Source organism: Podarcis vaucheri, assembly GCF_965113315.1.
Source record: "Podarcis vaucheri genome assembly, chromosome: 9".
Taxonomy (NCBI): Eukaryota; Metazoa; Chordata; class Lepidosauria; order Squamata; family Lacertidae; genus Podarcis; species Podarcis vaucheri.
In genome coordinates, this window is record NC_138767.1 from 72,938,530 (window position 1) to 72,953,017 (window position 14,488).

Genomic DNA, 14,488 nt, shown 5'->3' on the forward strand with positions numbered 1-14,488 from the left:
CTGGGCTGGACTCGCCTGGCCTATGAGTCACTGTCCCTTAGCTCCAAGGCTTCACCTCCTGAGTTCCAGGGTCTGAGCCTCAGGGGACCAACTCAGAACCTTAATTAGTTGCTAGTTACTGAATATCAAAATAAGCCGAAAAAATATGTGCTCAGTTTTTGACGTCTCTTTCTAAAAAAAACCACACTGTTAAAATAATTCTGCATCTGGCCACAGTGAAACAAGTCGATGAACTGCTGGAGAGCAGCTGTATCTGGTACTGGGGAGGAGTGTCATGCAATAGAATATAACCACTCTGACCTTGGCATAAGATAAAATATGATTTAGGCATCAGATAGGAGAGTTCACACTAGATTTTCACACCTGACCTTTTAGGTATTCATAATCTTTCCCCCTGGTAAACTACCAAAGCAGCAAAGCATAAGAAAGAGAGAAATCACTATGTTACAAGTAATTTAAACCGCTTTTCTGCATTTGAGTGACAGTGGAATTAAGGCATTCTTAGTGGTATTATTCATTTCCTCACAGGCACAACAGCTGTCTTCCAGTAACCAGCTAGAAGGGTGCAACACTCTTTTAGAACAGAAATCTCGGAGAAGGGAAATCTCTAAAATAGAAAGGATAATAAGACTAAATTACAATTTCATTTGCCTAAACAACTGATCAAGGTAAGGAATAAAGATTTGTTTATAATCCTGAGATGTAAATGGGATGAAAATATGATTTGGGTTCTCTATAAATACGCAGTGTGATTGGATTCCTGTATAAAGGATGGGCTAAATGATTATCATGTAAAGTATGAACTTTGAGTCCAAAGGGTGTGAATTAAAAAAGAGACCTGTTTAAATGATTCATTGAGCCTTTGTAGCTGAAGAGCCTTTGCACTTCGAGAAATCTGAAGATTCCTTCTATCCAGTAAAAGTTAAAACACCTAAAGTTATTGTTTAGGATGGCGTTTTTGGCCTCTGAGACCAAGTGGAGGACTGAAGACTTCCATCACCCCCGAAGGAAACGTGGCGTTTTTACGAAAATGTGCAGAAACTGTTGTTCGGTGATACAACTGATTGTCCTGAAGCGCTCAAGTTCCACAGGTATTTTCCTTTATTGACAGTATTAGTTAAAGAGGCAGTGGTCACATTCCCTGGGGAAAGAATTGATGTAACCAAAAGAACTGTGTTGACAATGGTTTTTTGTTTTGTTTTTAATATCTTTTGAACCATCTCCACCACTGGCAAATGATTGGGTGCATTACACAATCTGCCACGTGGCATGTTTAACCCGCGGCTGTTCAGAGAAAAATTTCAGTTTATACAACAAGTATTTTGACACACCTTTAGTAATATTCTGGGTTGTGCCAATCGCTTTTCGATAATGTGGTACAGTACCGTACATGCTAGGATTCGCTCCTGCCTGTTTGATTTTGTGTCAGATGCCACTGCCTCTGGGGTTTGCCAGCATTTTCCATTCATCAGCAGGTAGGGAAATGGCGGGCCTAAATTCCACACAAAGAGCATAGGAAGCACGTGTGAATGTCTGTATGTGTGGTTTTGGAGGTAGAATACAGACCTCGCATAATACCATATTTTCCCGTGTATAAGACTAGGTTTTCCTCCTTAAAAATAATGTCAAAAATTAGGGGGGGGTGTCTTATTACACGAATACATCTCCTCCCATTTTCTTAAATCTGAGTCCCCCAAAATACATGATTACATCTTATACATGGGGGCGTCCTATAGACAGAAAAATACGGTACGTCATGGCCTAGTTTCACTAATGGGGACGCTCCTTTGTCAAAAAAGGACTGTTGCATTATGGGTAGTGCCATGATGCCACTATCCATGTGAGAACACTTTGACTTCTGCAAGATTGTCAGAAGAGTGCCTGGACTAAAATTGTCTATCAAAAACTTCACTCTTCTAGTTTATCACCACAACAGCTACTTACTTTGTGTTAGAGTAAAGCAAACAGTCTAATTTGTTAGCGCCTAAATGATATCGAGCTTCAGAACAACTTGGCCGAAATAAGGATATTTTGCCCATGGTATGACTATTTTCCACCTTCCCATTTTGACTCTCTGGTTCCCTATCTGCATAACGTAGCAATTCTAAAATATAGGCGTGCTTTTACTCTCGCAAGATTGAATGTACTGCCCTCGGCTGTACTTGAGGGATGATTCCAACAGATTCCACACAAAAAATGCTTATGTCCCTGCTGTACTGAATCGGTGGCACATGCCCTTCTGGCTTGCACTCTTTATAAAGACTTGAGGAATAAGATTATCACCCCTCTTTTATTGTCCATTCCGGGTCGCCCAGTCACTGCCCCAGTGTCCTTTCTCTTGGCAGATCAAGATGGCAGATCAAAGGTTGCAAGGTTTTTAGCTGGGGCAATCAGGAATAAGATCCACTATTTGCCTATTGATTCAAAACCCTAAAATGTATTTTATATGATTGACTTTTAATTTCTAGTCTTTGTATATCGTATTGTTGTTTTGTTGCTATGGCCGATGGCTGACACAAATAAAAATTCATTCATTCATTCATTCTGAGTTGTCACCTCTGATGCTGCCACTACAGTGCCTGTTTGCATTCTCCCCATCATCTGCCACTCCCTGGGTGGCTATTTGGGGGCTGGGCTGGGCAGCCCTGAAGTTCTGCCCTGGTTGCCCTTGCATATCCTTATCTTCTTATATAGTCCAGAGGTGGGCCAGAATAAAACTGATTACTGGTCTAGCCATCCAGCCAGGAATCCATTGCTTGGTCTGCTTTATTTCTTCAACTTCCATGAGAAATCTTCTTGACGTTAACCTTGAACTTGGCACAAGTTTTTGCTTCTAATCATCAGTGCGTTGCCACCTCTTTCAATGTAGAATTCATGCTGAACTGAACAGTGAAAGGGTAGTACTCAGGGTTTTAATAATAATAATAATAATAATGATTTATTTATTTTTTATGGTGCCAGAAGTGGTACACAGTGAGGTGCAAACTCACTGTCTGGGTTGTGCCACTTCAGACTATAGTTGGCTCACATAACGGATATTTCTGCCATATGTCTAGAGACAATGGATAAAACAAACATCGTTATCTGTACTGCTGGATAAGTGTTTAATGGTTTTTGTCTTTGTATTTGCTTAAAATAAAAAAATAAAGAATGTGTGTTAAAAAATACCTCCTGCATTTGGGAAGGTAGTGCTACAGGGAGAATGATTCTAGACTACCTGAAATCCCAATTTCCTGTGTATGAGGACATTTTTGTGTGGAGAGGTAGTCATGTGAGCTAACAGCTGCAGCTTGAAGTAGTGTATCGCAGACACAGGTTTACCACCTCAGTTTCGTGTGATGCTGCAGTTTGACAGCAATTTATACCAGGTTCGCACAGGTATAATTGTGAGTGAACTGCTTCCCTTGGATTCTGTGGAAAAACTGGACCATTTGTCTTGCCAGCTCTGAAGGACTGGATGGATAAGAACTGCAATTTAATCCAGATAAAGGGGAAACACTCTTGTTTCATGTTCTGAGATTAGATGTGCAGCCTAATGAGGTTATTATATCAGGTGTGTAGTTTCTGAGCTGGCACTTTTTTTCTTGGCTCAAATATTCTCCAGCTACCATTTTCTTTGGTCTTATGTTGGATCTTATGACAGTAAATTATGCTCTAGTTGCCTCCAGCTGCCCATGAAAACCATTTGGAACTTGAAATTGCATGTAATGCTGTCATAAGATTACACGAAAGCTCATACCAATAACAAACTTAGTTGGTCTCTAAGGTGCTACTGGAAGGAATTTTTTTATTTTGTTTTGACTACGGCAGACCGACACGGCTACCTACCTGTAATCAGATTATTGGTGGAGTTGGTTGGTCAGAATATATTACTCTGACCTTATGAAATCTACATGTTTGTTCCAGGCTCAGTCAAGGTGTTGGTTTTAACTTTTAAAGTCCTAAACAGCTTGGGATCTGGGTGTCTGAAATATCACCACTGGGTAGAAACTCCCAAATTCCCCCAACTGAAATTTAGAAATAACTCAAGTATTTTCTTCACAGTCAAGGTGTGTGTTGACAGTTTTCATAACCTCATTGGAAACTCAATTGAACACAGTACAACTTACTTCCAACTAAAGATACATAGGGCTGCACAATAGGTACGCATAGGTAAAATCAAGGTGAGCACCTAACTCCTAGCAAAATTTAGATGATTTAACCTCCAGTTCAGAATAAGTTAATCATTAACAATTGTTTTTTAAAAAACCCTCTTAAGATGACCTGACCCCTAGGATTGACTGCTCTGCTAAGTATTGCCAGCATCTGTCGCTTCTATTTTAAAAAGAACAGAGAGCTGAATACTGAAAAGCATGATTAAATTCTTAACCCTTTCATTTGAAGGGCTTAGACACTATTGCCTGGAAGCAATTGGGGGAGACAGTAATTATTATTTTTTTAAATAACTTTTATTCAAAATTAAAACAAAACATATTATCCAGAAACATGTCATCCTTATTCCCCCCTTTTTTCCTCCCTCCCCTCCCTCCCCCCAAAGAACCCACCCTACCCCACCCCTCAACTTCCCTCAGTTCCAGTCTTTGATTTCTCTAAAAATGCTGTTTTCTGCATGTTACACAGTTGTATAGATCCTCAAGCTATTTAGCTGATTATTATCAATAAAAAGTTTGTGAATGTTTATTCAAAACCAGCCAAGGAGTCCAGTTTGCTTTCTTGTATCTTCAAATACTTTGTAAAGGGTTCCCATTCATCTTTAAAGTCACAGTTATCCTTGTCCCGTAGCTTGTATGTCAGTTTTGCCAGTTCTGCATAGTCCATCAATTTTTCTTGCTATGATTCTTTGGTTGGGGTTTCTTCAGTCTTCCATCCTTGTGCTACCAGAACTCTCGCGGCCATTGTCGGATACAGGAAGATGTTTTTCAGCTTTTTTTGGCAGATTTTTCCCTACAATCCCTAGGTTTTTTAACAAATGTTAAATGGAACATTTTCTTCAATTCGTTGTATATCATTTCCCAAAATTTTTTAATTACCTTACAATCCCACCACATATGATAAAATGTCCCCTCCTTTTCCTTACACTTCCAACATATATTTGAACTAGTTTTGTACATTTTCCCTAACTGCACTGGTGTTGTGTACCATCTGTACATCATCTTCATGTAATTCTCCTTCAATAGGGAACAATCTGGAATTTTTAGGTCAGTTTTCCATATTTCTTCCCAATCTTCCATCATAATGTTGTGACCTGCATCTTGTGCCCATTTAATCATAACTGATTTTACCTCTTCATCTTTCGTCTTGTCAGTAATTAAATTTGTGGTGGTGAGGAAACCTGTGATACTGGATGTTTTTAGCCTCATCCTTGGGACACTCTGCCAGGTAAGATCCATTCAGAGCAACTTACTTATACTGGTTGTGTTAGCTGAGGACTGCCTGGCCTTGGTGATGTGTCACCGTGAAGAGTTGCAGAACTGAAAAGGTTGATGTCAGGGGAAAGAGAGCTCTACCCCACGGGACACTCTTCAGTTAGGCTCAATCAAGAAAAGGCGGCAGCAGAGTATATAGAAAGTCATCAAGCCAAACCTTGAGGAGCAGATTGCCTTCTTGATTATTAAGGAGGGAATGCTAGCTGATTTCTTCTAATGAGGTCTGAGAATTACATTTGAAACATTTAGATGGATATCCATGCAATCTGCAGATGTGTGGATTGCATCCTTTTGAGTTGAAGCACCTAACTTGATTCTGGAAGAGTAGCCACGTCAAGTCTTTTGCAGTGCAAACAATCGGAAGAATATTCTGGCTTCTTAAGAATAACAGATTTATGTTTGAAGTTTTTGAAGTTCAAATAAAACAAAAGAGAAAAGTTTTGGAGGCTGTTGGAATTCAGGATCTTGTGAAAAAGTGATGAGGCTCAATGAAATTCTGAGCTCTCATTCATTTCGCTGGGAAAACTTACTGGTGGTGTATGTCCCTTCTCTCCAACTATTTCAGGAGATTCTGAAGGAACAGTAATATCTGTTTCTATGGTCGACTGTTTCTCTAGGGAAACAATGAGTGGAAATGCAGCAGATATTGATGATTGATAACTGGGGGTAAAATATCCCCAGTATAGCATAGCTTTCTGAACAATTATTGGAACTATGATGAAAAAGAGAAGCAGATTCTGATCACCAGTTAAGCCACTCTGTGTATAATTTATTCAGCAAGATTCTAAAAACACAGGCATTTTTTTATGTAAAAAAATTGAATCTTTAGTCAACTGATAGTACTGCATCTTTGGACTCTGCATCCTATACTGCTCACTGGTCCAGGATCAGGATACTTGCGTCCTATAAGTTAAGCAGAGAAGTGATTTCCAAAGCAGAGCAGCTCTGTCAGGAGAGATAGCGAACAGAGTTGAATATGTTGTTGCAGTCGACTCAGAGCAACCCAAATGATCTTTCTCCTTCCAGCATAACGATGAGTAGCTAAACAGCACAAATAACCAGAAAACCTTATTGATACAAATGCATTGTTATATTTTAGGTCATTTAGAGGCAAATTGGGGGAACAGTCTCCCCCAACACAAAGTTCGAAGGAATTTGAATTTTCAAAAGTATGAAATGGGGTGGACAGATGGAGGAGCAATAGCTGATGCTTAGGAGAAGACAAGCATCTGACAGATTGGTATGAAATTAATGTACCATCAGAATCCAACTTGTCACTGAAGGATGTGTGACTGGTCTCTCATGTAGATGGTTATGGGCATTTTGAACTTGCTGCACTTCATCTACAATTAGACTTGCAGCCACATTGCACTTAATAGTGTAAAAAGGCATGAAGTGGTAATAAAAGGAGGATACTGAGAGGCTTTCGAATATTGTTCCTGCAGGATCTGTGTCTTGGGGGGCGGGTATTCAGCAGTCCTCATCCCTGAAAGCAGCTGTGTAAATGACAGTGCAAAAAGACCCCATTGCATGGCTGTAGCAAGGAACCTGGTCTGTACACAGATGGAAAATAGAGAGATGAAATGTTGGTGGTGTACAGAATTCACATGCAACACTATACCAGTTTTGTCCTGTTGCTGGCTTTCCATGCTTCCTGCTTTTTAAAAGTGCAGGCTGTTCTATATATTCCTTGCTCACTCACAGTTTTTGGTTTATCTGCTTTCTTCAAGGCATGGAAAGCGGTTCCATGCTACTCTTAGTGTGGTTGCTGTTTATATTGCAGGTACAGTGATACCTCGGGTAAAGTACTTAATTCGTTCTGGAGGTCCGTACTTAACCTGAAACTATTCTTAACCTGAAGCACCACTTTAGCTAATGGGGCCTCCCGCTGCCGCTGCACTGCCGGAACACGATTTCTGTTCTCATCCTAAAGCAAAGTTCTTAACCTGAAGCACTATTTATAGGGTAGCGGAGTCTGTAACTTGAAGCGTATGTAACCTGAAGCGCATGTAACCCGAGGTACCACTGTATTATTATTGCTCAGCTTGAAGTGACTGGACACATGAAAACTGACTCCTTTTGGAATGAAGCATTGTCCAGACCCATTAGATATTATTCAGTACTTTACTTGCAGAACTGTCCTCATAACAGAACAAAAACATCAAAGATACATCAAAATAATTCCCAAAGACAACTTGCGCTGTCCAACACACAGTAGCGCAGTAAGGGGGTGGGGTGGGGTGTGTGTCGGTATGGGAGTTGCAGAGCGCCCTCCAGTGGATGAAAATGCAACACGGGACACGTGTGGCACATGGCTTGCAGGGTGCCCCGGCCGCCACCTCCCTCCCAGCCACCCTCCAGCTGAGGGGGAGGCAGCTGGGCCCCACCCCAGCTCACCCCATCTGGTGGGTGGTTTGCCCAACCCCGTGGGCAGCAAGCCCCGCCCCTCTTGGCATTTCACCCTGCCCCCTGTACAGGTGCCTGAGCAGCTAGCTATGCCGCTGGTGTGTGTGTGAGAGAATCATTCACCAGGCTGGTGTGAGCCGAGTGGCACAGCTGCCCGCTGCTGGCATCCCTGAGCTCCTCCTTCCCTGGGCTTTAAAGCCTGCTGATTCTTCACTGTAATGTGCGCCTGGCAGCCCTGGCTCCTGGTCCAGTGAGGAGAGGAGCATGGCAGTCCTGCTGGTGTGAAGTGAGTGGGACCCTCTCCTCTGCCAACTCCTGCTGCTGCCATTCTGCCCGCTTGCCCGCCTCCCTCTCTAAGAAGGGAAGCCACAACTTTGTTTGTGTGTGCACTTAGAATCATAGAATCATAGAGTTGGAAGAGACCACAAGGGCCATCGAGTCCAACCCCCTGCCAAGCAGGAAACACCATCAGAGCACTCCTGACATATGGTTGTCAAGCCTCTGCTTGAAGACCTCCAAAGGAGGAGACTCCACCACACTCCTTGGCAGCAAATTCCACTGTCAAACAGCTCTTACTGTCAGGAAGTTCTTCCTAATGTTTAGGTGGAATCTTCTTTCTTGTAGTTTGAATCCATTGGTCCGTGTCCGCTTCTCTGGAGCAGCAGAAAACAACCTTTCTCCCTCCTCTATGTGACATCCTTTTATGCTTTTTTATCCTTATATCCTTTTTTACTTGTTCACTCCCTCCTCCCCTTGGCTCTGTTCTTTCCAGATTTTAAGCCCTAATGATGGACTAAAACATAGATAGGCAAACTATGGCCCGGGGGCCAGATCCGGCCCAATCACCTTCCAAATCTGGCCCATGGATGGTCCGGGAATCAGCGTGTTTTTACATGGGTAGAATGTGTCCTTCGATTTAAAATGCATCTCTGGGTTATTTGTGGGGCCTGCCTGGTAATTTTACTGGTGTTAGCCACCCTGAGCCCGACTCTGGCCAGGGAGGGCGGGGTATAAATAAATTATTATTATTATTATTATTATTATTATTATTATTATTATTATTATTAATCCTACTCGCTTAGAGCCTGAGAACAAAGACCTAAGGCTTTATTCTCCTTTCAAAATGGAGATTTTTCAACCAAATACATTGTTACCCAATCTAAGCTTAAACATCCCCATGTTAGCTGGCAGAAAACTACTATAGTTAATTATCAACCCGTCAAGGAGTTCAGAAACCACTTAGTGTATATACTCCGGTGGAATTTCCCAATATTAAACCTTTCAGCAATGCTCAACGGCATTCCCATTTCAGTGTCAATTAAACAATTATACTTAACAGTTTGTGGAGGCAGATTGGAAGCAGCCTTGCATTCCACACTGATTGTATTTGCTTTTCTTTATGAGCTTCTAAGCCTACGTGAAGAGCTGGGAAGGTCCTGCTTTAGCAGTTTCATTTTTTAAAAAAAATAATATTTATTAATTTTTAAAGGGTTACAAAAAGAATTTTTTTTAAAAAAACAGCATATTAAAAAGATACAAAACATCACATCACAATAATAAAAAAGAAAAAAAAGAAAGAAGAAAAAACAAAAATTTAAAAAATTAAAAAATTAAAAAAATATTCCCATAGCTTATCTTTCATTTGCTTATTTCCTTGACCTCCTCACACCTCCCTTTTTTGTATTCTAGTTGAATTAGCTATTTCAGCAAGTCCTTTCCATCTTTTCCAATTTTTGTCCTCTATTTTATCTTAATATAATGTAAATTTACTTTCCCTCCTTCACCATCTAGCAATCTATTTTTTCTTAATCCTTTGTAGCATTTCTGCTAAAACCACATTATTTCATTCCAACATCCTTCTAACATTCCTTAATTTTACAATGTTTCTGTAAATAAGCTTTAAATTTCTTCCAATCTTCTTCCACCAACTCTTCTCCCTGGTCTCAGATTCTGCCAGTCATTTCCACCAGTTCCATGTAGTCCATCACCTTCATCTGCCATTCTTCCAGAGTGGGTAAATCTTGTGTCTTCCAATATTTCACGATGAGTATTCTTGCTGCTGTTGTAGCGTACAAAAAGAAAGTTCTATCCTTTTTTGGCACCAGTTGGCCAACCATGCCCAGGAGAAAGGCCTCTGGTCTTTCCATCTTTTCTGCTTTTCGCTTGTAACTTTTATTAAATGTGATTGTTAGCCACTTTAGTCAGGAAAGGCAAGAATTTAGTACTTTAAGCAAATCAAATGATTCCATAAATTGACACACACACACTTTTCTTAGTTCAGTCATCAAATCTGAATGAACAGCTCATGAACTCCACTGTATTTTTTAGAATTGGCCTGAACTGATTATAATGATGATTATAATGCTTTCCATTTATGTGGTCCTTTCAGATGTTCAAAGCATTTCCCTTGTTGATGCCTTTCAGAAACACAGCTGTAGGTCAGGATTCTTATCTCCATATCACAGATTGCGGAGGTGGGGGAAGGCATTGGCGACAGAGGCAGGTTGCAAACGGCAGCCTTCTCAATTGGTAGCTCAGTTGCATACCTCTCGATAGCCCTGGGGCTTTCGTTGGGGGCAGCCTTGCAGAAAGAGGCCCCGGGTTATGGAATAAACAAGTATGAAAAAGTCTCGACTGCAAATATCACATTGCAGAAACCAAATAGGAAAACTGATTTTTGAAGGGAAAAAAACACTTTTATAAATCACTTAAGTGACAATTGATTTTGCACTAAAATCTAATTGGATAATGTAATTGAAGAGCTATTTTTGGAGTTTGGTGCCAGCTGCTTGCACAGATGGTACAGATTGCGGGAAGCTCTTTGACGGTCGAAGGCCAGTTTGTTGGCGCAAAGAGGTTTGACTGGGTAGCTGCTTTTCCCTTTCCAATGTATCTAATTAGTTGGCTTTAACAAAATGGACTGAAATCCATTTGCATGGCGTATGGCTGGGCAGGCAGTAGCAGGAATAATGACAGAGTGTAACCAGGCGAGAAAACAATGGTAAAGTAGCCGTTTGTTTTGATACAAAAATTACTTTGCTTTGCTTTGGCGATCACTTGTAGCCAAGTAAGATTGTCTTCCATAAATACGGTTTTAACAATGAGTACGTAAGTGACTGTAGAGGCAAATTCTGGATCCACACATCAGTGGCGTAGCGTTGGTTGTCAGCACCCGGGGCAAGGCAAGTAATTTGCGCCCCCTAACCCATGGATTTGCACCCCCTAACCCTAACCCCCAGATGTTGCGCCCGGTGCGGCCCGCCCCCCTGCACCCCCCACGCTATGCCACTGCCACACATCCTTCCACAGTGGGGACATAGGTTTTCAGCCAGGAGTTGATCACGGTGTGGATTTGCCAAGCATGCCTTCTTCTTAGCACATGTCTCCCTTGCATCCTGAGTTCAAGTGTCTTCAAAGCCCATGACACCTTTGGTAAAGGCTGATCTCAAACTGGAGCGTTCGCAGGCCAGAGTTTCCCAATGGTTGGTGTTTATACTACATTTTTTTTAGATTTGCCTTGAGACCATCTTTAAACCTCTTTTGTTGACCACCAGCATTACACTTTCCATTTTTAAGTTCGGAATAGAGTAGTTGCTTTGGAAGACGATCATCAGGCATCCCCACAACATGACCAGTCCAACGAAGTTGATGTTGAAGAATCATTGCTTTGACACTGGCAATCTTTGCTTCTTCCAGTACACTGGCATTAGTTCGCCTGTCTTCCCAAGTCATGTGTAAAATTTTCCGGGGACGCCGTTAATGGAATCTTTCTGATCCCTAAGAATACATATGGCCATTGGTTAAATTATATATGTAGGCTACAATCTGGGAGTGTAAACCACATGGAACAGTTAATTGTATTGATTCTGAAATACAGATTCCAGAATTGCTACCTGAGAATGTTGCCAGATATGCAGTCTGACTGTACCTGGGGAGGGAGGGAGGGATTATATCCCACCTTTCATCCAAAGAGCTCTAGGTATCATACATGGCTTTTCCCATCTCCAATTTCCTCCTCACAGTAACCCTGTGAGATGGGTTAGACTGAGAGGCTGTGACTGGCCTAAGGTCACTCAGTGAGTTTCTTTTTTGAAATATTCTATATTGGTTTTTACAAATAGAAAAGAGAATTTATTTATTTTTAAAAACAATCAATTTCTGAGATTCTCTGAATCTTGTTACTTCACCCCACCCCTTGCATGGTCCTCCACAATTAGTCTACAACTACATATCAATACAGGGACGCGGGTGGCGCTGTGGGTTAAACCACAGAGCCTGGGCCTTGCCGATCAGAAGGTCGGCGGTTCGAATCCCCGCGATGGGGTGAGCTCCCGTTGCTCGGTCTCTGCTCTTGCTAACCTAGCAGTTCAAAAGCACGTCAAAGTGCAAGTAGATAAATAGGTACCGCTCCGGCGGGAAGGTAAACGGCATTTTCGTGCGCTGCTCTGGTTTGCCAGAAGTAGCTTGGTCATGCTGGCCACATGACGCGGAAGCTGTACGTTGGCTCCCTCGGCCAATAAAGCAAGATGAGCGCTGCAACCCCAGAGTCGGTCACGACTGGACCAAATGGTCAGGGGCCCCTTTACCTTTTACATATCAATACGTTCTCCACAATTTTCATTTCTCCAAGTCACCTTCAGTCTTCTTATTTTTATTTTTACAAGTGATTCCTAAAGTCCAGCTAACGTTTTTAATTGTTTACAATGGTCTCCTAAATATATTATGAATTTTCCCCACTCTTTTTAGAAGTCTTTGTCTTCTTGATTCCTGAGTCTCATGGTCAATTTTGCCATTTCAGCATAGTCCAACAATTTGGCTTGCCATTCTTCCCTAGTCGGGACTGCAGTTTCTTTCCATTTTGAGGATAGTAACATCTGTGCAGCTGTTGTCACATACATAAGCAGTCTTTTCTGGTCTTTCGGAATGTCGGTTCCTGTAATTCCTAATAAAAATGCTTCTGGTTTTTTGACAAATGTTATTTTAAACATTTTCCCCCCAGTTCATTGTATACCATTTTCCCAAATGATTTTGTTATCACACAGGTCCACCACATATGGTAAAATGTACCCTCTTTTTCTTTACATTTCCAGTAGATATTTGAACTTGTTCTGCACATTTTAGATAACTCAGTAGGAGTCAAATATATCATTTTCATATAGTTTTCTTTCATCATACAACATGCTGAGAATTTCAGATCCGTTTTCCAAAACCTCTTCCAATCTGCCATTTGTATGTTATGTCCTAGGACCTTTGCTCAATTTATCATAACCGATTTAACCTGTTCATCTTTCGGCTGATTGGAGACTTGAACCCTTGTCTCCCAAATCTTGGTCCAACACTCCTCACACTAACTCTCTAGAAAGCAATCTGATGAATGAAACCCAAGCATTTTTTGTTTGCAGTGCAACATTATTTACGGTTTTGTACAGGGCATATATGTTGTTTGTGCCCTTTAAAGATCCACTAAATTATGAATTCAAGGAGAGGGCTGTTCATTTCAACTTCCTAACGAAAGCTTCACTCAAGAACAGATTTTTTTCCATAGGAGCCACTGTGGAAATACTGTATTTTACACATTTTCTTATACATTATGGTATTGGCAGTTTTATTTTCACTTCCTTTCCTAATATCTCTAGCATGGAATTCACATTTTTCACTGCTGCCGTACACCTGGTCAGCATCTTCATTGAGCTGTCAACTATGACCCCAAGTTCTTATTCCTGATCAGTCACTGCTAGTTCAGAGCCCATGACATATATATATATATATATATATATATATATATATATATATATGAGAGATGAAGGTGTTTCTCCCACAAACATGCATTGTTTTGACCTTGTGTAAAATGAATTGCATTTGACATTTTACTTAGTTTGGAGAGATCCATTTGGAGATCTTCACAATCTCTTTTTGTTTTAATGACCCTGAACAGTTTGGTACCATCACCAAACTTGACCACCTCTGCCAAATATTAGGTTTGAGTTATGAGGGCAGTTATCCCAGAAGCGGTGTAGACATAAGTTGTATCACATGACACTTGAGTTTTGCGTGATTCTGCAGCAATGCGCTCTATGTGGGGCTACTTTTGATGGTGACCCGGGAACTGCAATTAATCCAGAATGTGGCAGCTAGACTGGTGACTGGGAATGGCCGCTGGGACCACATAACACCGGTCCTGCGAGATCTGCATTGGCTCCCAGTATGTTTCCGAGCACAATTCAAAGTGTTGGTGCTGATCTTTAAAGCCCTAAATGGGCTTGGTCCAGTATACCTGAAGGAACGTCTCCACCCCCATCATTCATCCCAGACACTGAGGTCCAGCTCTGAGGGCTTTCTGGCGGTTCCCTCATTGCGAAAAGTGAGGTTACAGGGAACCAGACAGAGGGCCTTCTTGGTAGTGGCACCCACCCTGTGGAACACCCTCCCATCAGATGTCAAGGAAATAAGCAGATATCCTATTGTTAAAAGACATCTGAAGGCAGCCCTGTTTAGGGAAGTTTTTAATATTTAATGCTGTATTGTTTCTAACACTCTATTGGGAGCCACCCAGAGTGGCTGGGAAAACTCATCCAGATGGGTGGAGTATAAATAATAAATTATTTTTATTTTATTTTATTTTATTTATTTTACTTTATTTACTTTATTTTACTTTA

At 41.2% G+C, this 14,488-nt stretch overlaps 1 protein-coding gene and 1 long non-coding RNA gene across 4 annotated transcripts in view; one reads left to right on the forward strand and one right to left on the reverse strand.

Moving 5' to 3' along the window:
* The window catches only part of LOC309540556, a 294,876-nt gene that overhangs the window by 40,750 nt on the left and 239,638 nt on the right, over nt 1-14,488 (reverse strand). The gene's annotated exons all lie outside the window — the stretch shown is intronic.
* Nucleotides 1-14,488, forward strand: part of KCNIP4 (potassium voltage-gated channel interacting protein 4) — a 443,652-nt gene that overhangs the window by 31,068 nt on the left and 398,096 nt on the right. Inside the window, exons 1-2 of one of the 3 annotated variants that reach the window (XM_082237479.1) lie at nt 575-668; nt 949-1,091. The exons of the other annotated variants lie outside the window; for them this stretch is intronic. Coding sequence (XP_082093605.1) covers nt 950-1,091 — 142 coding nt within the window. The 5' untranslated portion in view covers nt 575-668; nt 949. Of the gene's footprint in view, nt 1-574; nt 669-948; nt 1,092-14,488 lie in introns of those variants that run through there. 3 annotated transcript variants of the gene reach the window in all.